Source organism: Crassostrea angulata, chromosome 3, assembly GCF_025612915.1.
Source record: "Crassostrea angulata isolate pt1a10 chromosome 3, ASM2561291v2, whole genome shotgun sequence".
In the NCBI taxonomy this organism is placed as follows: domain Eukaryota; kingdom Metazoa; phylum Mollusca; class Bivalvia; order Ostreida; family Ostreidae; genus Magallana; species Magallana angulata.
This window is the reverse complement of record NC_069113.1, coordinates 43,870,467-43,894,242: the sequence shown is the minus strand read 5'-3', so window position 1 is coordinate 43,894,242 and position 23,776 is coordinate 43,870,467. Positions and strand designations below refer to the sequence as shown.

General features: G+C 31.5%; 1 protein-coding gene and 1 pseudogene across 2 annotated transcripts; both read left to right on the top strand.

Annotated features, from left to right (window-relative positions):
• The window catches only part of LOC128175885 (uncharacterized), a 30,641-nt pseudogene that overhangs the window by 4,050 nt on the left and 2,815 nt on the right, over window positions 1–23,776 (top strand).
• LOC128175886 (uncharacterized) lies at window positions 14,777–23,416 on the top strand. 2 transcript variants are annotated; one of them, XM_052841748.1, is made up of 6 exons: window positions 14,777–15,959; window positions 16,187–16,324; window positions 17,944–18,147; window positions 19,821–19,876; window positions 20,951–21,088; window positions 21,303–23,416. In XM_052841748.1, exons 1-6 carry the CDS (start codon window positions 15,690–15,692, stop codon window positions 21,355–21,357), a joined length of 861 nt encoding a protein of 286 aa, XP_052697708.1. In that variant the 5' UTR covers window positions 14,777–15,689; the 3' UTR covers window positions 21,358–23,416. The 2 variants fall into 2 exon arrangements, with proteins under 2 accessions (XP_052697708.1, XP_052697709.1); XM_052841749.1 differs by lacking the exons at window positions 20,951–21,088; window positions 21,303–23,416 and adding an exon at window positions 20,293–20,480 and having other exon boundaries at window positions 14,781–15,959.

Below are 23,776 nucleotides of genomic sequence, written 5' to 3'. Positions count from 1 at the left end.
AATAGAATTGATCAAGTATCTTTAATAATGGGGTTGAATTTGGAACAGGGTTCTTTACTACTTTAGGAATTCTCCTCTACTCCCACACAGCTGTAATGAAAATTGAATTCATAATTTTGTTGACTAGGAAACCCTCTACCAATATTATCAATTTTATGTCCCCCAAGATAGGGGTTTTGACTCTAGGGCGGACCAAAATGGTCATATAGATTTAAGGTACTATGAAACACACTTGAAATTATTATTTGAAATATTTTCTCAAATACAGAAAATAATGACTTAATATTATGTAAAAGTGAATTTGAACCCATTATCTTAAGAAAAAATATATAAATCATACTCATGAATTACTTGAGGCTAAAAAAAATTTGATATAAAACATACTTTGATAATTTTGAAACACACAGTTGGATGGCGTTCATATGATTTTTGTGCAATTTAGCCTTATATCATTTAAAAATGTTCAACTTGTGTTCTTTTCAAAGTAAAGACTTGAAATTTAGACACAATTATCACCAGTGTTCAGGCTTTATGTTAAACAAATTTCAAGGTCATATGTGGCCGAAATGGTCATTTAGTGTTAATGTATATAGAATGTTTAAAAAACGTCCACTGACACAGAATAAAAACTGACTGCATAATTAGGAAAAAAAAACATTGAGCGGTCATCTAAGAATATTTCATATCACATACATGTAAGGCAAGGTTTAAGGCTGGGGCGGGGGGGGGGGGGATGTATATTTGTCTTTTTATATTATTCTGCTCAGGAATTTCAATGAAAAAAAAGAGTTAATTCAGATATTTAGAAAAGAGACAGAATGAATCTGTCTATCAAAGTTAAGAAATTGTGAAAGTTAAAGGTGTTTTCTTTCCTTGCTTCTTCATAAAGGAGTTATTTTCCCTTGCCTTGCCATAATTCTGTTTTTAATCATTAAGTTTTATGTAATTAAGAAGTTGTATAATCAAAAGAGTTTTTTTTTCATTTTTTATTGTTGGAAACAAAAACTGTTACACTTTATGAACTTAGTAAATAAACAAATAGACTTGTTAATAGTATAGTAATAATTGGCTAACCAAACTGATTGATAAACAGTACATGTAAAATGATTTTGGTATAAAAACCAGATGGTGAACCACTGATTAATACTAAAGCCGGAATAGGATTAGCGAGTATCTCTGGATGTTGTATGAAGAAGAGTGGGTTTTATTTTGTTTAATTTCCCACAGGGAGAGTTTCTGTCTGCCCTTTAGGATGAAGGATTGGAGATTGTTTTAGATAAAACATGTTTACTAGCCACCTCATATTAGTTTATCCATGAAAAGATATACACTTAAATCCTATCTTGAAAATTAACAAATATGGGGAAAATTATTTTCTATCAGAGCATTTTCCCTTTTCAATATTTGGTCATGCACTCTAAAAGGATCTTTTTTCAAAAAATAATAATTAAAGGTTGAAAGATTTCAGGCAGGGAGTGGTCATTGTTTCAATACTATAATTTTTATACACCAGAATGAAACTTAATTAAATGTAAAAATGAGACTCCTCGACAAGTTTGTGTGTGGGCTATGGTACTCAGGTGACCATTAAGGCCGTCTGGCCAATCGTTACAATAATCCTATTTATTTTAGTCTAAATATTCCACTCTAAAATAGGAAACGTACGGCAAATTGAGGTTCACAATTTTTTGTATATATTGGCCCTATATTTCAATTTCAGTAAAATATAAAATCAATTGATAATATTGTGTATCATTTAATCTATAAGAACATTTTTCACTCTTCAGCAAACTGGCCCTCTCGAATATTAATTACTGCGATTAATATTTTGTAAATATTATAAGGATGGAAAAAGGGACTGTAGTCTGTTGTTGTCGATACAGACACATAAAAATTTCAGTCATATTTGCCCTGGTTTAAACTGATTTTTAAAAATATCACAAAAAATTAAAATGTTACAATTATTTTCATAAGAATACCCATAAATTAAGATATAAATTGTTACCTAGAAAGACTTTCACAAGTGTAATTATGACATCATAAACAGTGCATTTTCCCGTAATTTTCTTAAAACTGAGCAGAAGACGCCATTTCCTCTGTGATCTTTTGAACAGAACAGTTTGTCCACAACCGTCGCCCATGATGAAACTTACGTTATCACTTTATCATGTGATATCACATTAAATATATTAATTTAGTTGAGGACGACAGCTGCTTACACATTTTCCACTTCAAAAAACTATGAGATATATGCCATTTTTCATTATTTTCCTCTACATCTTAGGAAAAGGAAGAAATGTTGAACACATTATTCATTTTCAAAACAGAGTAAAAGTGTATAACTTGGTACTTTATATGCACATGTGTTCAAGATGGTATACGTGCATTTTCATGAGATTTTAATAACTTGTGAAATTTAAGGCAAATTTTGAAGGAAACTGTACCTTCTTTTCTGTCCAAACACCATGAACATTGCCAATGCTCCTAAATAAAAATACAAATTGTATTTCTAAATAATGTCCATAACAATGAGATTTCTATTTTCATTCATTTCATGATTTTTTTTTAGATGCCAAAGAGAAAGGCATTGTCTGCAAAATACCAGCGTGAAAAAGACCGGTTGAGAAAGAGAAAACAACGACTTAACTCTGCAGCATTGGTAGAGCCTGATATTTTACCAGAAGTAGTCTCTGGAGCTGTCTCAGCTCCTCCCAGCAGTGTTCTGGGGTCAGGTTCTATGGGGTGCCTACCTAAAGAGGAAAAACCCCTGGCCAGGATGCAGGCCTCGCCTAGAGTGAAAATGCATCCACCTGCCCAGAGGTTGCCATCTCCTCTGGGAAGTCGTCTGTGTGCCCAAGACGGAGCCACGGCACCGTCCCCTGACTCCCCACCGTGGGTTTGTGCTCCACCGAGGGCACCTGGACCAGACACCGTGCACGTGTCTGGACCAGCAGGTCAGGCGCAGCTGGAAACCTCCATGGATGGAGGGACCAGCAGGAAATTAAAAGATGAGGGATATTTTGAGGAAAATAAAAAGGAATCAAAAGGAAATACTATGCAATATATGAAACAAAATGAAACAGAGTATGAAAATATAACAATGAGATTTTATTATGATAAAAATGACTTGTCACATAAACTTGCAGAAAACAAAAAAGACAAAATTGAGAAAGACGCAAGTTTGAGTCATCAAAGTTCAACATGTACAGGTATCTATGAATTATATCGTTCTGTTCAGGGCTCATTCCATCAAGCTGATTATTTGTTTGAGGAGAACGCAGGAACTCAATGTGTTGCAAACTGTTTATCAGCTCTTTCTTATCACAAGTTAAAGAATACTAAGTTTTGGTCAGCGCAAGACATGAACAGAATCTTAATAACAGGCGATGAATTGTATTCATTTATGCAAAGAAGCTCATCCATTAATGATAGATATTTGCTTGTAGAAGAGCTGCCACAGAATTTTGAATGTTATGATCGTTCATTTGAATTTCTCTCGAATGAGCCAAAGACAAGTGTTATTTTGCCAGATCAACATATTAATTTCACAGAATTTGATGCTTTACCATTGCAACAAACACTCACTGATACTCTAGAAAATACTGATGGTTGTTTTGTTTGTTTTGGTGGGAACACTTTACTCATTGGCAAAACAAAGAATGGATTCTTTAGTTTTGATTCTCATTCAAGAACAATAGAGGGATTGTTTTCTACAAACGGCAAAAGCACACGAGTTTTATTTGATACTATTGACCAACTATTTTTGCATCTTACTGGCCTTGCTCTTTCAATGGGGTATTCCTCAAATGTAGAGTGTAATTTGACTGGAGTTCACTGCAAAATGACCAATATTTTAAACATTCCCGAAGATAAGGGAAACGACAATGGAACTCAAAATTTGACAAATAATGATGATTTGGTATTTGTTTGTGAAACACATGAACAATATAGATTCCTACTTTTAAACAATAAAGAAAAAACATCGCTTTGTAAATCTCTAAACGTCCCTTTTTTGCACAATACAGATAATCAACTGTCGCAGTGTCATGAACAAAACCTTGGAGAACCAATTTGCCATAAAGAAATTTTAAGAGATGGCAGCTGCTATTTCAGAGCAATATCATATGCGTTGACAAATACTGAAGATTTTCACAATATCATGCGTAATGCTGTGTGTGCACATATTTTGGAAAATAAAGAGTTATTCAAAAAAATTTTAAGGAATGATCAACATTGCATCTTCATCAATGTCACAAGATGGTGTATGGGCAACAGAGGTCGAGATTTTGGCAATGGCTCATCTTTTGAAAGTTGATATTTACACATTCTCAGAAGGTCATTGGTTAAGGTATTCTGGACAGATAGTAAACACAGTTTTGCCAAAAAACAATCATGGTGCAATTTATTTGGATCATGTTGGCCAAAATCATTACAATGTGGTTCTAAATGTTGCAGAAAACCCATGCAGAGAAAGTCCAATAAATTTAAATTCACACGACTCAAGACCAGTTCCCAAGAATTGTGCAGCAAAATATCAAAGTAACAAACAATTGCAAAGAAAGAAGCAAATCAAGAGAGATGATAAAAGAAAACAATCTTTAAGAAAAAAATACCGGGAAAGTGCAACCTTCAGACAAAACAAACTTGAGAAAGCACTTAACCGCTACAAACATGATGATGAATATCGAACTAAAGTAAAATTAAACAATGCAGACAGATACCACAAAGACATGCAATACCAAAAAAATGCTAAATTTCGAAGCAGGAATCTTTATGGAGACACTGTTCAGAGAGCTAAAAAACAAAAAGCCAGCATTGATAAATATGCTTCAAATGAGATGCACAGAGAACATGTAAAGGCAAGAAGTGTACGCAAATACGCAGAAAATCAAAAACATAAAGAAGATGTCAAATTGAGGAGCAAACGCAAGTATAAAACTGATAAAGAAAGCAGGGAAAAGGACAGGAAAAGAGGATTACAAAGGTATACACAAGATAAAAAGCATAAAGAAAAGGTCAAATTAGAAAATGTTCAGAGATATAAGAACAACACTGAATACAGAGCAAATACTAAACTCAGAAGTAAGGAAAAGTATGCCGCAGATACCAATTACAAGATGCTCATTAACAAAGCAAGCATTCAAAGATACAAGGAAAATAATGATTTCAGGGAAAAGAAGCTCAAAGCTGCTGCAGAAAGATATAACAAAGATGAACTATTCAGATCAGCTGTCAAAACTTATAGCCAGAGGCGTTATGAATCTAGTTCAGAGACAAAAAACATGAAGAAAACAGCTGTTAGGCATAGTAGACAAATAAGAAAGGAAAAATGTAAAAAAGAGGATGAAGTTGTGAGAATCTTTAAGGACAAAACAAAAGAGGGCATTGACTATACATGCTGTTGTTGTAACCGACTTCTATTTCAAAATCAAGTTCAAAGATGTGAACAATCTATGTATATAAAAAATGAAAACGCAGCAAAAGTGGCAAATTTATGCATACAACAAAAATACCGTCATAATTGCACAACTTCCTGTTGCAGGAACCCGGAAATGAAGCTAAAACATTTCCATACCTTTTCCCGAGTGGTCAGTTTTCATGGAATGATCAAAGGGATATAAAGATATCTTTATCAAGATATTTCAACAACAGACTAATGAATGCTGATGACAGATTTGCAAAGGACAGCACTTTTATATTCTTTAGTCAGTATATGTCTGATCTTAATCAAGTAATAGAGAAAACACAAATATCAGTGAGGAAATCAATCAAAGCAATGGGATGCAACAAGGTTATAGATTCTCAAATGGTTCAGGACCCTGATATTCTTGCAAGGCTCATGAAAAACAACGAAGCTTTAAGGTTTATGCAGCCAATTCGTGGAACACCAGCATATTGGTCATCTGCCCAAAAGGATCTTTTTGCAATGCTTCGTCAATTGGGAATCCCAACATGGTTCTGTTCTTTCTCAGCAGCTGAATATAGATGGAATGATGCAATTACAACAATTTTACGACAAAAAAATGATAACAGAGATCCTGTTTGTTAGACTGGTCAGAGAAAAATGAGGTGCTAAAAAGTAATCCTGTTACTGTTGCAAGAATGTTTGAACACAGATTTCATGTCTTTCAGACAGATGTAATTCTTTCACCTGTTGAACCCATTGGAAAAGTTGCAGATTACTTTCAAAGAGTAGAATTCCAACAAAGAGGGTCTCCACACATGCATTGTTTATATTGGGTAGAAAATGCTCCAAAACTTGACCAGGATGGCGAAGAAACTGTATGCAAATTTATAGATAAGTATGTATCATGTGCTTTGCCTGCAGAACATGAAGATCCTGAATTAAGAGACATTGTATTGGCAGTGCAACAACACAGCAAAAAACATTCGAAATCATGCAGGAAAAAAGGCACAAATTGTAGATTCAATTTTCCACGACCCCCTTCTGCTCGCACTTTCATTACTTCTCCAAACGAAACACAAGAGGGAGATGAAACTGACTCAGTTGAATTGAAAGAACAAAAAGTAGCTGCAAAAGAAATTCTTGAACGTATTTGGAATGAAGTGATAAATGAAGAAAATGAATCAAAAACATTTAAGGACGTTTTGGAGGGAGTAAACGTATCACAAGATCAGTATGAAAAAGCACATAAAATCTTGACAATGAAACATTCAGTTGTTCTTCAAAGAAAACTTGATGAACTATGGACGAATCAATATAATCCATGTCTCCTGAAATGCTGGAATGCAAATATGGATATTCAGTTTGTTACAGATCCATTTAGTTGCATCGTGTATATGATTTCATACATATCAAAGTCTGAAAGGGAAATGGGAATGATATTGAAACAAACAAAACTTGAAGCTGAGGAAGGAAATGCCAGTGCACGAGACACATTGAAGAAAATTGGATCAGCTTACCTAAATCATAGGGAAGTAAGCGCACAAGAGGCTGTTTACAGAGTCTGTAACTTAAGAATGAAAGAATGTTCCAGGAAAGTTGTATTTGTTCCAGTGGGTGAAAATCCTACCAGATTGACTAAACCTCTCTCTCAGATTAAAAGAAATAAAAAGACAGAAAATACAGATGGAGACGAAGATCATGATGAAAATGACATTTGGATGACAAATATAGTTGAGAGATATGAAAATCGACCAGACAAACACGATTTTGAGACCATGTGTCTGGCAGAATTCTGCTCAGAATTTAGAGTTCTTGCAAAATCACAGATTCCAAAGACTGCAAATGAAAACGTCTTCAAATTACAAAATGAAAAGGGTTATATTCAAAAAAGAACAAGAACACAACCAGCCATTATTAGATACCCAAGGTTTAATGCTGAAAAGATGACCGAGAAGTACTATCAATCTCTTCTTCAATTGTTTCTACCATATCGAAATGGTTCTCATTTAAAACCACCACCGTATGAACTTTTCGAGACATTTTATGAACAAGGCCACATCAAATTTATGGTAGAAAAGCAGATCAGATCAGTAAAATCTATTGTTGATCAAAACCATGCACGATTTGCACAAAACGAAAAAGTAATAGATGAAGCAATGGAAACATTTGAAAACATAGGAGAACCAGAAGATGCTTGGGCAAACCTTTGTCCAGAAACAGAGTCAATGAGGCAGAAATTCCAAAGAGAAAGAGGCCAATATGATGACTGTAATGAACAATTGATAGAAACAATCCCAGACATGCAGGAAACCACTAATGCTGATGTTCCATTAAGAGTTGAACAGAGAATTAATTCAAGAGATGAGATATTGCCGGTCTTACAAACCTTAAACAAAACGCAGATCCAATTATTTTATCATGTGCGTGAATGGTGCCTAATGAAAAGTTTAGGACAGAATCCTAATCCGCTACAATTGTTTATAACCGGTGGAGCTGGGACAGGTAAAAGCCATTTAATTAAAGCTATACATTATGAGGCATCCCGTTTGCTTGAAAAACAAATGTTATCTCCAGAAAGTGTAACTGTGCTCTTAGCTGCATTCACTGGCACGGCTGCGTTCAATATCGGAGGAAATACACTCCATATTTGTTTTCTTTGCCAAAATTTATGACACTACCATATGAACCATTAAAAGAACAAAGTTTGAGTGAAATGAGATTACAACTTTCCGAGCTACAAATTCTTATAATTGACGAAGTTTCGATGGTTTACAAACGACTGTTATATTGCATTCATGAAAGACTTGTTCAAATCAAGAAAAAAAGAGAACCATTTGGAGGAGTGTCCGTTATTGCTGTTTGTGATTTTTACCAACTTCCGCCAGTAAAACAACGCAAAGATGAAAGGTTATACAAAGACAATCCCACATACCCTGAAGATTTTTGGGTAGAAAATTTCAGGAAAGTGGAGTTAACAGAAGTGATGAGACAAAAGGAGGACATGTCTTTTGCAGCTACATTGAACTTACTGCGAACTAGAGAACGAAATCAACTGACCAAACCAAATCTATGTTGTCTCAATGTGTTAGAGAAGGACCAGAAGATGCCCTTCACATTTATGCAACAAATGATAAAGTAAACTCGTTTAATCTTACAATGTTAAAAAAACGATGTGTAAATCTTGTGGAAATTGATGCCAAAAACTTCACAAAAGATTCTTCTACCGGGAAACTGAATCTGAGGAAAAAACCCTTTAGCTATAAGACTGAAGGATTGCCCAGTACATTATTGCTGGCCACTGACGCAAGAGTAATGCTAACACGAAACTGCAAAGTAGATGATGGGCTGGTAAATGGAGTAATGGGGCATGTATCTAACTTTCAATTTGGCCAAGGAAATAACTCCAACACTATAATGGCTGTGGGAGTAATATTTGACAACATATCTGTTGGAAAAAAATCTGGAAAAAGAACGAATCAAGGAAACATTGTCATGATCGAAAGAGTCCAAGAGGAAGTAGTTGAACGAAAAACAAAAACTACTATTCGACACCAATTTCCATTGCGTTTATCATGGGCTTGCACAGCGCATAAAGTGCAGGGTATGACAGTCGACAAAGTAGTTGTCAATATAGATCGAGCATTTTCACCTGGCCAAGGATATGTTGCTCTAAGTAGAGTTACATCTCAAGACGGATTGTTTATTGACACCAATGACCTACAAGGACTACAGAAAAAAATATATGCTGACCCAGAAGTGAAAGAAGCTTTACAACAAATGGCAAATATAACCTTTTCAGATTGCTCCGCTGGTTCTGCGCAAAATCTATCAATTCTCCTTCCTAACATACAAAGTCTTCCAAAACATTTTGCTGACCTCCAGAGAGATATTAGGATTAAAACTGTTGATGTTATATGCCTAACAGAAACATGGCTAAAAGCAAATCATATCGTCAGTAATTTTGAAATGAATAACTTTAAGTTTCACCATGCATCTAGAGGACTTGCATATGAATGTAACAATGATGAGATGATACATATGCGTTTCGCAAAAGGTGGAGGGGTTGGTGTGTATTTGAAACAAACTGGACCAAGGAAAACCATCATTTCCTTCCCAGAAAAAAATATTGAGGGAATTGCAGTACACATAACAAAAGATGATATCATTATTATCACTGTCTATCGATCCAGTTGTGTGAATGTTTCAAACTTTTTACTTCAGCTGCAAAGAGTATTAGAAACATATTCCTCAAATCATAGGCACATAGTTTGTCTCGGAGATTTTAACGAAGATGCAAATTTGCATGGTCCTATCCAAAATTTAATGGAGAAACTTGGTATGACACAATTGGTACATTTCTACACAACTGAAGGAGGAACAATATTAGACCACGTTTATGTGTCACCAAATGTACAGGCGAAAGTTCAAAAAATGCCAACCTACTACAGCTATCATGAGGGTTTGCTGATCACCCTATACCCAGAAAAAAACTCATTACAATCTGCTGATTAAATATCAGTCCTAGAAATAATGATAAAAAACCTATCAATGAAAATCAGTACAGCATTTAAAGTTTCCATTTTATCGATTATGAAAAAACGTTTATCAACCTATTAATAAATTACATTTAATAAAAATGCACGTAAATAGATATGATTTTTAAAATCCCTGAACTAGTATTACTCTAAAAACTACAGTGATTCAAGGAAAGTCGGTATCTCATACATGAATTTCATGGCTGACGTGCTTAATTTCTCTCTAAAACTTACCAAAATATAAACATTCAGCTGTAACATAATCACATTTGTATTAACATTCTATTAAAACATATCTTGCCTTAAAATTAGAAAGCTTATTCAATTCTGAGAAAAGGTATGCTTCATTTTGCCAATCAATTCAGTTTAAACAAAAATATGGCCATTTAAATGAACCTACCATTTCCACTATTCTCTATCGATCTATATCACAATTATCGGGCTCTCCATCATTAAAAGATATTTACTTTAATCTTTTAACGGTCATTTGTTGTTCAAATTCCTTTACTAAAAACATTATTCAATACTACATACATTTACATGAAATTATCTTGAAAAAAGCATCACATCACTTAGAAATATCCTAACATGTATACCCTCCCACTATCTTTTGATTTTCATATAAACCATTAAGGTTAATATATTTTGCCTAATAATATGCAACCTGTGGCAATTTCCTCAATTAAGTCATTTCTTACACATTTTTCAAATAATCATTACTGATGCTAAGAATTGCTCCTTTTTGGTAAATTTAAAAATTTGTAGCATTTTTACTCTAAGATAGACATGCCGTCCTGCATGTGGTTTCTTGTTTCTATGAAAAACGAAGCTAACAATCATATCTAATGAGCATCAAATCTTTCCAGGTTTCTCAGTCTAATTTTATTAAGGTCTTTGATCAATAAGAATCACATTTTGTACCTAATAAATGATTAATCCAGTATTCTTAAACATTAAATCATTTTAAAGGTGTTATCAAATAAAAATACTCCACCAAACAAATTTGTAAAATTTTAATTATGGTCCAACTAATTACACCTTGAAATTTGAATTGAAGTCTATGGGCAACAAATGTTTCATTAAGATATTGTTAAAACTAACTTTAAATGTTAAAACAAGAAGAGGCATGATCCGCATCGCACAACATTTAAAATTAACCAATAATTTCGCCGGAATCGACAACATCCAGATTCAACAAGGTAAAAACTCTCTTCGATAATACATGTATACACATTTTATATATTAAAATATGAAATAAAATGAATCATTTACTGCAGATATTTTGACAGAATTAAAATTTTCTCTTTTTCATCAAACGGAGATAATAAAAAGATTTAAGATACAAAATGACCGGCTTTTTATATGTTATCAGTCATGTGAATTTGGTTTATATCAGTTTCATTGTTATCTAGCAATACATATTTAATTAAGTAGCTTGAAATGATTCAAAATTGTTCAATATCTCTTCATTATACATTGAATACCTTAAACCACTCTAAAACAGTAAGACCTACAACTGTGATATGCCTGCCAAAAATAAGAAATAAAATTCAAACACACCAGGGTAGCTTGAGACACATAACCATTTCATATGAAAAATGTTTTAATTTATATGTGTTTCTATATTTTTGAAGCATATATACAATAAAAAGGTAAAAAAATGTTAATTCTTGCTCATATCAAAAGTAATAATCCTACCAAATCTGTTATTTGAAGGTCAAATGTACATTTACATATCCTACATGTAATGTTAATGGAGACAACAGGAGGGCATGATTTTCCAACTACCTGTATGTAAACTATAATTACAAAACATGAATTTTGGACAAAAGAACATAAAATTGGGTTATCAAAGATTTTGTATACCATGATACCTGCATTAGTCTACATGTAAAGTACATGTAACAGAAATTGATCGACATGTGCTGAAAACGATTAAACATCTTCGCCCGACTACAGTCCTCATCGAATAAGATGTAAAAAAAAAAAAATCCTCTTGGCAGAACACGTACATCATCACTACCTCAATATCGTATAATTAACTGATTAAGAAATGTGTATAAAATTTCGATCGGGTTCAGTATTTTTGTATATAATGAACGATAAACTTCCAGAAAATTAAAAAAATCAATCCAATTATTTATTAAAATTTGATAATTATTTTTGCGTTTTTATCACATGACCTGCTACAGCCTAATTCAATTACAGTAATTGCATTGTGTAAGTGAAGTCCTTTCAGGAGTTATTTTACGTTATTGAAATTAATGGTTAATGATTTATATGAAAACATTCATTAAAATCCATTTGTTTTATATGTTTTCTCTGACATTACTCATCCAGAAAAGAAAAACAAAATAATACTATATTTTATCACGGACGTATGTATATACATGCGCATGTCGCATATGACGATTAACTTGAAAAAGACCGGTTTTTAATATCAACTAAACTTAGCACAAAGCACATACCTTGTTTTCATGTAAACAACAATATGTAACTAATAAATGGATCTTAAATGACTGATTCCGGGACAATATTCCCGAAAAATTCAAAAACGAAAAGTACGGATTGCACAAATGGAACATTCCATAATGGACTAAAAAACTGCTTACGGTTTTTTTTCCATTCCAAAAACAGTTGGTATTTTACCTTTTAAATCTAAAAATTCAATAATACAAAATAACACTATTTCAATTTCTCATTTCCGCAAAATTACAATCAATATTAACCTCATCTGTCTGTACTAAAAATAAATGACCAATCCCGTTCACCCCTTCATATTGTCTAATCCAATGTATCGTACACGGTGTATAAAACATTTCGCCCCTTCGTCAGTTCTGCCTGGCTCCAATGGATTTTTCATCATTTCAATACGAAAATCTATAGACTTTACTAAGAAAAAAAAAATAACTATAAGATGATATATTCCTATCTCATATAAGATATCAGAATGATATTCATATCTTTATAACTTAAATAAAAATTATGTGTCAGAATAGCAGTAACCATTTAATAAACCACCGCCTGAACAGCTTTCGCGCGCTTCTATCACAGACGCTGAAAAACAGAGAACATCTTAAAATCGAAACACTACAGAGAAAAGACGAAGGATAGAGACATGGCATTAGCGGGAGCTGCTGGTAGCGATGGGGCTCCATCTCCCAAGAAACATAAATCCTCACCGGTGAGTCATCATTATAAGTTGGGAATGTTTATTCAAATAATGCGATGAAACCATGTCAGTAAACAGTTTTGAAACGACGCCATAATTTGACTCTTGACCGCAACCAATCAATTTGTATCAGGTGATTGTTTTATTTAATTATATCCTTTATTTTATACAAAAATATATTATACATTCAATGTCTTCAAAAAATTGATTATCGTATCGCGAAGCTACGTACTTCAATAAACGGTTCGAACCAATCGCCCAAACAGCCAAATGGAATATAATACTAAAATAACTCATTTGAGATATAATAGCACAAATGAATTATAAAATAAATTAACTTTATATCCCATTTGGACTATGATATCCCAAACGCCCTATTTCTTCCCATTTGGGGGTTCGTTCCAACCTGATTTAAACATATAGTTCATTTAACTTGCTGAAAATGTTATTCATTGGATTCTAAGGTTAAAAATCACATCTTTAAATCTTCATCATTGAATATATAACTAATGTAAGCTTCTAATCCTGTTTCCAATGTCTAGGTAAAAAAGCATTTATTCCACTTGTTTTCTTTCTAAATCATTAAATATTCAAGATGTGATTTTATGGCATATTCAGTTTTTAAAACAAAGAGCATTGTAAGTATGATAAAAACCCCATTCAGAGATTAAAATTCAATTTGACTTGGTTATGAGTAAAAACAATATATCTAAAACAATTTTACCAAAATAATTAATCATAATTATTATAATAAATAAAATTAAATCCTTCTCCATGCCATGAAAGTACATAGGGCCAGTGCTTGTCCCCCAGTTTCCGTCATGCTAAGTGGATGAGAGTCATTGACTCCCCCTGGATAGGACACCAGTCAATAGCAAGTTAACCCCCAGCAATGCTCACCTACAGTGCAATTATTAAAATTATGCTTTTAATAATATACTTTTTTGCATTAATCATAAATTACTAAACTGCAAGTATAAATCTCCCAGATCAATGTGTATATTTCTCTGCAAATTAAGATGACAAGAAAAAAAAATTAATTGTCAAAGTTAAACGACTCTTCATACCAAAAACCATTTTTCATCTATAAATAATCTGTTGATACCAAAGTTAATGCAAATTTCCAAAATCTCTTAGAAATATCCAATGATATTCCTCCTTCAATAATACAGATATAAACACTTTTAACAAATCTATTTTGAAAAGGTTTCTTGCGCTTATATCAGAGCAGGATCAATCAGATTATAAAAGTTGCCTCGTATATAAATTGAAACAGAAAATTCACTTAACACGTTGGAATTTGCGATCATAAGTGTTTAACTTTTTATCAAAAGTATTTTTTACAATTCTACATACATAGCTAAACCAAAAATAAAAACAAAATTTTGGGGTTTATATGTTCCTTTCGCTGCTACAGTGAATTTTTAATATGATCTTTCTGCACTCAAAGTGCAAATTGCACACAAATCACTTTTCCCACAATAATTTTTAATCAGATAAACCATGGCATCAAATACAAATTTATATTAAATAAATTTAATATCATTTGAATAATCATTAAGAAAAATTGTGCAATATCTTCACCATATTGATATTTTGACCTTTTTGCACTGATGAAATGCTATTTTTATCCATTAACAATTCAACATGCAATAAAATTATTTAAAAATCTCAAACTTCCTCTCAAATTTTAATAGACTTAGCAAAAATATCTTAAAAATTCTTCAGAAAATAAAACCAAAAGTATAACTCTATGATGTAAATTTTAAGATATAGCATCAAATAAACTAATGTTTAGAAAAAATTGGAGTTCATTTTTCTCTTGACTTTTATGAATTAATAGTTAAATCCACGAGACTTTTTTGAAATAATAGTTAAATGCGCCAATGTATGTCAATAAAAAAATTTAAATATTATTAAAATATGTTTATTGAAACAAGACAAAGATAACCCAATGTATAAACTAGCTGAAAATATGGTCTGCACTGAAAATAAAAAAACTAAAATTACGTACCCTAAAACAACTGAGTTATGAAAAATGTTCATAATATTCTTAAACATCCTCTGCCACCAAATATAGTCTCTTACTAAACTCTGTAAATATGTAATTGTCCCCTAACTATTTTAATCAATATACTTTATTTGGCATTGTAAAATAGCAATTTACAAGAGAACTAATATATGGCACATATATTCCAGACTAGAGATGACCCAAAATGGCTAACCAAAATCAGACCAACAGACCCCATTAAACAAAATACAGACAAACAATAAAAATTTCAGATTTGATTTTCCAGAGAGGAATATTTGAGAAATTTAGTAGTAAGTGCAAACAGAAATAAATAAATCATTAATGAAATAATTAAAAACTAATCTTCCAAACATAAACCGCAAACTGCAACAACCATGGATACAACAGCATTATGGAATGTGTAATATATATTTTAGCATTAACAACACTTCCAAATCGTTTTATAAACAATACTGTAAATAACATATACATGTACATATTGTATTTTTTATAACCAGAAATTAAATAATTTAAAATTTCACATACTTTAACATCCTGATATAAATGAATTGTGTACCTTCATTTCAGTTTCAAGCCGCACAGCAGACAATCTACATCATGGAAACACCAGAAATCAGGAAAAACCCAACAGATGCTAAAGAATATGCTGTTACAAATGTTCTATCAACCACCACAGCATTCAACACAAGACACGAACTCTACCTAACCATCAAACATCTCGAAAAAATCAAAAAGTCAACTGGGAAATGCCTACTCATAAGAGGTTTTAGTCAAAGAGATGATCATTCCATAAGGATAACTGACACCACCATTGTAAGAATTCAATATTCAACTTATTTAATAAAAGAAACTGACATATCAATTCAATCTACCATTCAATCTAAAAATATTAAGGTAATCTTTAATGTTTACAGATGGCACAAAATTCATAGTCTTCTGTTTACATAAAAATGTACTCGATTAAACATGTGTAAGTTTAAAAACACAATTATTATAAAATAGATGTATACTACATTGAATTTTGCTCCTTTTAACAAAAGGTCATGGATACTGCTATGGAAAAGAGTATCTCAACTGAAATCATCAAAAAACATATTGAACCGGACATATTATCAATTGCTGAAATCAAGACAAAGCAAAAAGGAGACAGAGTTTCTGTCAAAGGCCATGTAGACAAAGTAAGTAAATATTTGTAGAAAAATTGTGATATTATTTATCACAAATTCTGCTGGACCTTCATTAATAGTGGAATTTATGTTGAATAATTTTTTTTCATGCTTTTCATGCTATTCATGCTTATTGAGTGCAATTAATTTGAACACATACATGTCTTATCTTCTACTTTATTGATTTTATTTCATTCTCCTACATCATCATTTCTACTAGTATAGCATATTATATTTACAATAAGGCATGAATTTTTGGTCTGAAGATTTCACTTCTCCCTAACAGAAAAATTATACAGAAAGAACTTTGTGAATTGAATCAAACAGACTTCATTTATTTAATTAAGTTTACATTGATATACACAAATTCAAAACATAATTTTAAAATATTGTAATTTAAATACCTTAAGACAGACTATACTTAAAATACAGGTAAATTAGATTAAAAGCATGTCTGCAACAACTAATAAAAAATCTAACAATATTTTAATAAATAAAAGCTTATCTAATTTAAGAAATTGGATTTATTTATTGTATTTAAACCTTAAATAAAGGAAATATCTCGTCATTATTTAACCTAAGTGACAAATAAAACATGTATCTTTACTTCAGTGCATTAAGGGGTATTAGTATAACCCAATGACCCACTTACACTGTTTCTTTTTCCACCAATTTGGGACTGGGGGCTAGGACGCTCTCAATTTGGAAAATAGCGACAAAGCCGAAAGATTGGGAAAATTGCTTTTCATTTATTTCAATGAAATTTAATGGTTTCTATGACTATAACTTATTCAAAATGAAATACAAAAAACACCACAATGCGTTTATCCAGCATTCATTACCGTAACCGGAACATGTTAGATAAGACATACGTAAAATTTTGACAACTCGTACAAAGATTTTTTCCTAAAATTACAATTGGGAATTTTCAGACCGAAATTCGGAAAATATTTAAAATTTCCGATTGGGCCTGAGGCCAAATTTCACCCCCAAATCAGGCCCAAAGAAAACCTGACTTTCCACCATTATGTAGAGAATAGCCAAATGGTTACAAATGCTATATCTTACCACCTTACGCATTAGATCCTTATTACAAACATTACAAACTAATAGAAGACCATGATTTTCATCACATTAATTTATTTATAGAAATATCAAAAATAATGTATTTGCAACATATTGCAATGTATCCACAATTCAGAGTATGAAATTGCAATATGGCTTGCACTGCCAACACCCAACTCTTCATTAACCCAACTGTTTTCTTCAGTAAATCAAGGTTCACAGAAAAAAACCCTAAGCAAACTAACTTCAATATATGTATTTGTAACGGAGATTAACTGGTTTAAATCTCAACAAACGTTCAAATTTTGCTTCCATTGATATTCAAAACAAAATGAATAAACAAAACAATCTAATTCAAAACACAATTATTTATCCTCCTTTTCCGATTAAATTTATTAACAATGCAGAGAAGTTGACAAATGCAGCACTATGTATATTTGACACATATTTGAATTGCTCTGTGAGAAACACAGTTCAAAAATAAATAATGGTTAAACTCCCAAAAATGAACTATTAAAACAATTAATATTATATTTATTACACATTGAATATCTGTTTGCTCTTAGATTACCAACGTCTTGGAGACAAAAACATCGAAAAGGAGAATCATCACATTATCTGACCAAACAGGATCCCTTGACATCAAAATGTGGGGCTCTCACGTCAACAAACTTACCAACCAATACGATGATGTAACTATCATATGCCTAACAGTGGATCTGTACATGGGAAGAGTTTCACTAAACTCAAATACATCCACAACACTGCAGGTATCTATATAAACCAGGAAAAATGTCAATAAAATATACAAAACACTAGCAGACCCTTAAAATCATATTTTATAACAATTTCCATGCAGAAAAGTACTGATTATTTAAGCTGTTTACCAAAATATTTCCAAAGCAGATTTTTATCAACAAATATTCATTCCACAACTTAAAATTTTAACATAGTAGAAATCATACTTATCATATATATATTGCAAGAATTAATCTTATGCAAATCTGATGTCAACTTTAAGAATTCTCCCATAGACTTACCTTTTAGACATATATTTGTCACTTTCCTCTACAACTAATTTATTATATTGAAATTCAGAACCACTTTTCCATGGAAAATCTGATATAAGAAAAATTATAAATCTAATTAGCTAAATAAAAATTTTCTGTTATTTAACCTAAATTTAAATCCTACAAACCAAAAAAGTGTTTTCATACACATAATTGATTGTTAATCTTCCCACCATGAAATGGCCAGGACATAATGTTCCCTGTTTATCAATCTGCCATTCCATCATTAATGACCTATGATCAATGTCTTAAAACTGTTCCACTCATTAATTCATATAAATGGATTTGACAAAAAAATATCCACTCACTGAAATTTCAAACTGCTTACACAAACATAAATATTTGAAAACAAAATATTAGAATAAAATGAAATTATCAAAATTTTGTATTTCATATGCCATTTCATCAATAGCACAAATAATATCACACAGCACTGATTTAAATCAATTATATGTGATGACACATTAAAACATTAAATTGGTATTTTTCCTGTGCTTGCTCATTATGATTCACAATTCTTCTCTTGATACAACTCTTTGGCGATAGTTAAAAAACAATACCACCTCCTATGGCCAAAATCATCATTGAGAAAAACCCCAGAACCATTCCAATTTCATTCCAATAATTGTGTCTCAACCCTCCTATGACACATTGTGCTCACATTAAATTTGCTGTTGATTTTAAACTTGACATCATATTCATATTAACCACGCCGAAGAAAACATTGCTCTGATAAAATATTCCACTTCCATAAGTGTACATCATCTCCATCACCATCTTCAAATCTAAAATCTCTAAATAAAATTCAACCAGACCTGAAGTGTTTGATACTTAGTAAATACCACAGTCTCAGGCAAAAGTCACATCATTCTTAAATTTCATAAAGTTAATTGGAAATTATTCACCCTTACAACAAAACAAATACATGAACTTATTTGATATAGCAAATAAATTGGGAAAACACTGAAAAGTTTTGTCAGCTTTACAGGTTCAGTTCAAATTTGGATCCAATAAATACCTCAAAAAAAGAAATACTACAAAATAAAACAAAATTACACTCTCTGTTCTATCTAACCAGTATATGATACTGATACATAAAATTGCAAATAAATTGATTTAAGAAAAATTCCTAATCCTGTTTCAAATTATGTTCAGGTTTGAGGATTTCTGAACTTTGGCTGCATGTAAGGGCATGGCCTTTACATCAAGTTGTCAAAAGATTCATTAAAATATTTAAATACAACATAAACAAATCTTAAAGAAAAACCATTCAATTAACTAACCACCCAAGCTAATTAATAAAGATTTAAAGCTGATATGTCTTTCTCACATAATTATCCTACTGCTCTTGATAATTTATTAATGCATTTCAGGTCATGCAACAAGAGCAATCAATTCATGGCAAAATTGAAGCAGCCTCCTTTGAAAGGTAAGCCAAACTATTTGATTATAAACCTTTCAAAAGTTCTATAAAAAAAAAAAAAACAACAGTGTGCTTTGAACTCTCTCTACATTTTCGACAGTACACGAAACATCCTTTGGAAGATGCTTTTGGTTGTCCTATAGACGTGCAATAGCTTTCAAAGATTTCAATTTTGTTCCTGATTTACATCCAAACAGTTCAAATCCAAATTTTATATAAACGGCCTAATTCTTTCCACACAGTAAATGATTTGAACTAAAAATTCTAAAACTTTAATGTTAGCCATTTAAGGAGGCCAATTTGGGGTTTTTTGCAGAAAAACTACAATAGCATAACTCTATATTCTTTAACCATATGAAATTTAAAACAACTCTACTTTATTTCCAAAGGTTTATGAAAATCGACCGTATGGTTCTTTTTAGGGACCATCTCAAAATGGAGGTACATTTACTATAGGAATATATAGGAAACTGCATTTTCCGCACATCAAACAGTTTTAAAAAAAAAAATACTACAATAGCCTTTTTCCTCAAATTGTTATATATGATTAATAATAGCTTTTCCTACCTTATATGTAAAAAACACAAAATTCTACCGTCTGGTTTTTAGTGGGGGCATCTCAAAATACTAAAATGCACCAAATTTTGCTATATATTTGGATCATCACGAATGATGATTGGTAAAATGGATTCATTCCAAAAATTAAGAAAATATCCTCGAGGATAGGATCATACTGTATATAAAATTTCAACAGCGTACAATTCTCACTTTTTCTTTTATGATATTACTTATAACGTACTCCTACAAAGCTTCATTTTATCAAAACGTCATAAAAGCGCAATGGCAATGCTTCCCTACCGAACAGCGTAAAAATTGTGATAATAATAAAAAATTCCCTTTAACAACCTAAATATTTTTATCTGTATTTTGCTTATTGTGTTTAATTTTATAAATGATATCCAAAAAAATTATAAGAAGTATATATCAACTGCATTTTATGAGAAAGCGCAAAAACATGCGCAATGTAAACTAAAGTCACCCTCCTTAAACAAAAATAAAAATGTCTCATCCTCCTTTCAGAAATCAAATGTCAATAATGATCAATGACATCATCTATAACTTGACTGAAGAGTTGATGAAGAGAATTTTCCCAGAAATGAACTTCATCGACAATATGAGAGTGTCAATCAATGTCAAAGGAAACTCCATTGTTCAAATGTAAGTACATATCAATTACAATTATGAATAAATTTGAACCTTAAAATTGTTTTAAACTATCTCAGTCAATCAATAATGATATTCAAAATCACCTACTGTGCAGACATAAATAAAAGAAATAAGTAATTCTATACTGCAGTCACTGCATTCTACAATATCTCATTTAAGTTCTATCAACAATCATCCTCCTACAACTATTTTCAATTCATTTCAGCAATATGGTTACAGCAGAAAATGACTGGGAGCTACAGCTAGAACAACACGAATGAAAACTACAAGGAACATTTCAACTGTACCAAACATAACTGTATTACATTTGACAAAATAATGTCAATTATTTATGCCTTGTGCTTCCTAACTAGACCTGGTTTTAAGTTTGACTTGCAGGAACAAGATTTGTTTTCTATATTTTCCTTTTTAAGTTTTACATCTGAAGCTTCTGTTTTAAATTAGACCAAACCATTAACAAGTATGGTTTGACTCAAAACCAAGTTTGGTTTTAGAGATTTTGTTATCCCTGGATGTATAATAGGATATAGAAGTGATTAAACAAAAGGAATCAAAGTTGGACAAAACCATGGAATTTGACTGTAAAAATCAGAGAATTTTTACAATATTTTATCTTCACATTATTAACCAAAAAATGACAATATCAATTGGGTAAATATAAAAAACTCATATAACAACCATTTGTTTCGTAGATTTATGATATCTCAAATTTACCACTTCAAATTAACCATACTGTTTTTGACAATAGAATGTCAATACCTGATTTCTTGTGCTTTCCTATTAGACTCAATTTAGCATAAGCTTTGACTAAAGCAAAAAAATTTAGTTTGTAGTTTTTCTCATTTCGTCGAAAGTTTTGTTTAAAGTAAGACAAACAAAGTTATTAAATGTAAATATTTTATTACAATTTCCATCGTTTGTAGATTTTAGATTTATATTTTTATGTTTCTAAACTGAGATACATTTTACCATCTCTTCTAATCCACAAAAAAGACTTCCATTTTGCAGTTAAAAAATTCCAGTTTGATCCTGATTATAGATTTTATACAACTTTTCATATCCACAAAATATGCATTTTAAAAAAAATCAAAAATTGCTTTACTTCATTTGCTTATCTGTACAGACACTAAAGTTTCTGGGAAAAAACCCATTTTTCCCCATATATTTAGAAATTCCATAATATAGAAGGAAAAACAAGTCTATATTATTATAATGTTCTAACATTCAAATTGCCTACCATAGACTAACTGCAACTGTATATCGCATGTCTTTCCCTTTTTTAATTTTTTTCCGTCCAATTCTGCTTATATTATAAACACATTATACAACGAAAAAATTGTTTACATTTTACAAAACCTCATTTACCAATTGTAAACTGCTTGTAAATAAAAACGAACGTTCATTTTGTAATGTGTTCATGTGTATTTGGATACTAATTTATATCATGATCTCTATCTACATATTATGAAATGCAACATATCTTTAATGACAGTAAACTTGGGTAGAACGGGATAATATCGACCACCGGTCAATTTCGACCACATTACAAAAACTCAACACAAGGATTCATGGAAGTGTTTAAAAAACGTATGATGTTTCCGGAATTACAACAACTCAGACCCCAAACTTGTTTTGCATTTAAATTATTTGATCAGAATAATAGTTTTCTTATTTAAAATTCCCGTTTTTAGGACGCTTGCTTTCACGTCGGCAAATACAAGAGAGGCAACTCGTGCCACATTGTTGACATTTCATAACTTGTATCAAAATTCAAAAGTACGTATCAAATTAAAACTGTTCTAATTTCTATGTGCATGACTTTATGTTACAGATTTTAACTTTTTATCAGTCGATTTCCCTTAAAATGCACACCTTTTACCCGCAGAAGTTTGGTCGAAATTGACCCGCATGGTATTTAATGACGCGCATCAATTTCGACCACTTGTAGCCACAAATACATCAGACATCCTTGGTTTTCCTCGTATCATACGTCATTTATGGTCCGAATATAAATAATTTAACTTGAATTAAAAGCTGCAGGTTTTCCCCATGCTTATTATTTTGAAAGAAAATTAAAGAGTTTGCTTAAAAACATACAGAGAAGAGGATATTGATCACAGTATCAGTGGGGGTACTATTATCGTGCCAACACCAACTGGAACTTTGGCTTTAATTAAAAGAAAACTCGGATTTTTTGTTGTTGGAACAAAATAAAAATATATTCTGATATGGATTTAATTTATATTACAATGAATTCGCACCTAACATATTAATCATGAGATAAAATCATGCATTGAAAACTGATTAATACATAGTTAATTTGAATGCAGCTAAAATGATCTTGGAGTTCATACAAAGGAGATCAAATTTCCTAAACCAATTCTAATAAAAAATTCGTTATAAAACATTTCTCTCTTAAATTTTTGACTATCTGAATTTTTTTTAATAATTCACATTCATGCAAACCATTCAAATTATCAAATGGATCGGAAAATATCTGTTAAAACTTTATGCCTAAATAATCACGCGTCTATGTGTTGTTTTGACTATTCCTCAATTAGGCCTTAAGAACTGCATTATTATTAATAATTTGACAGTCACAACTGAAAAATAAATGAAGAGGAGTCAAGCTATCTTTATTAAGCGACAATGGATACGACGATGGATATAAAATTGACC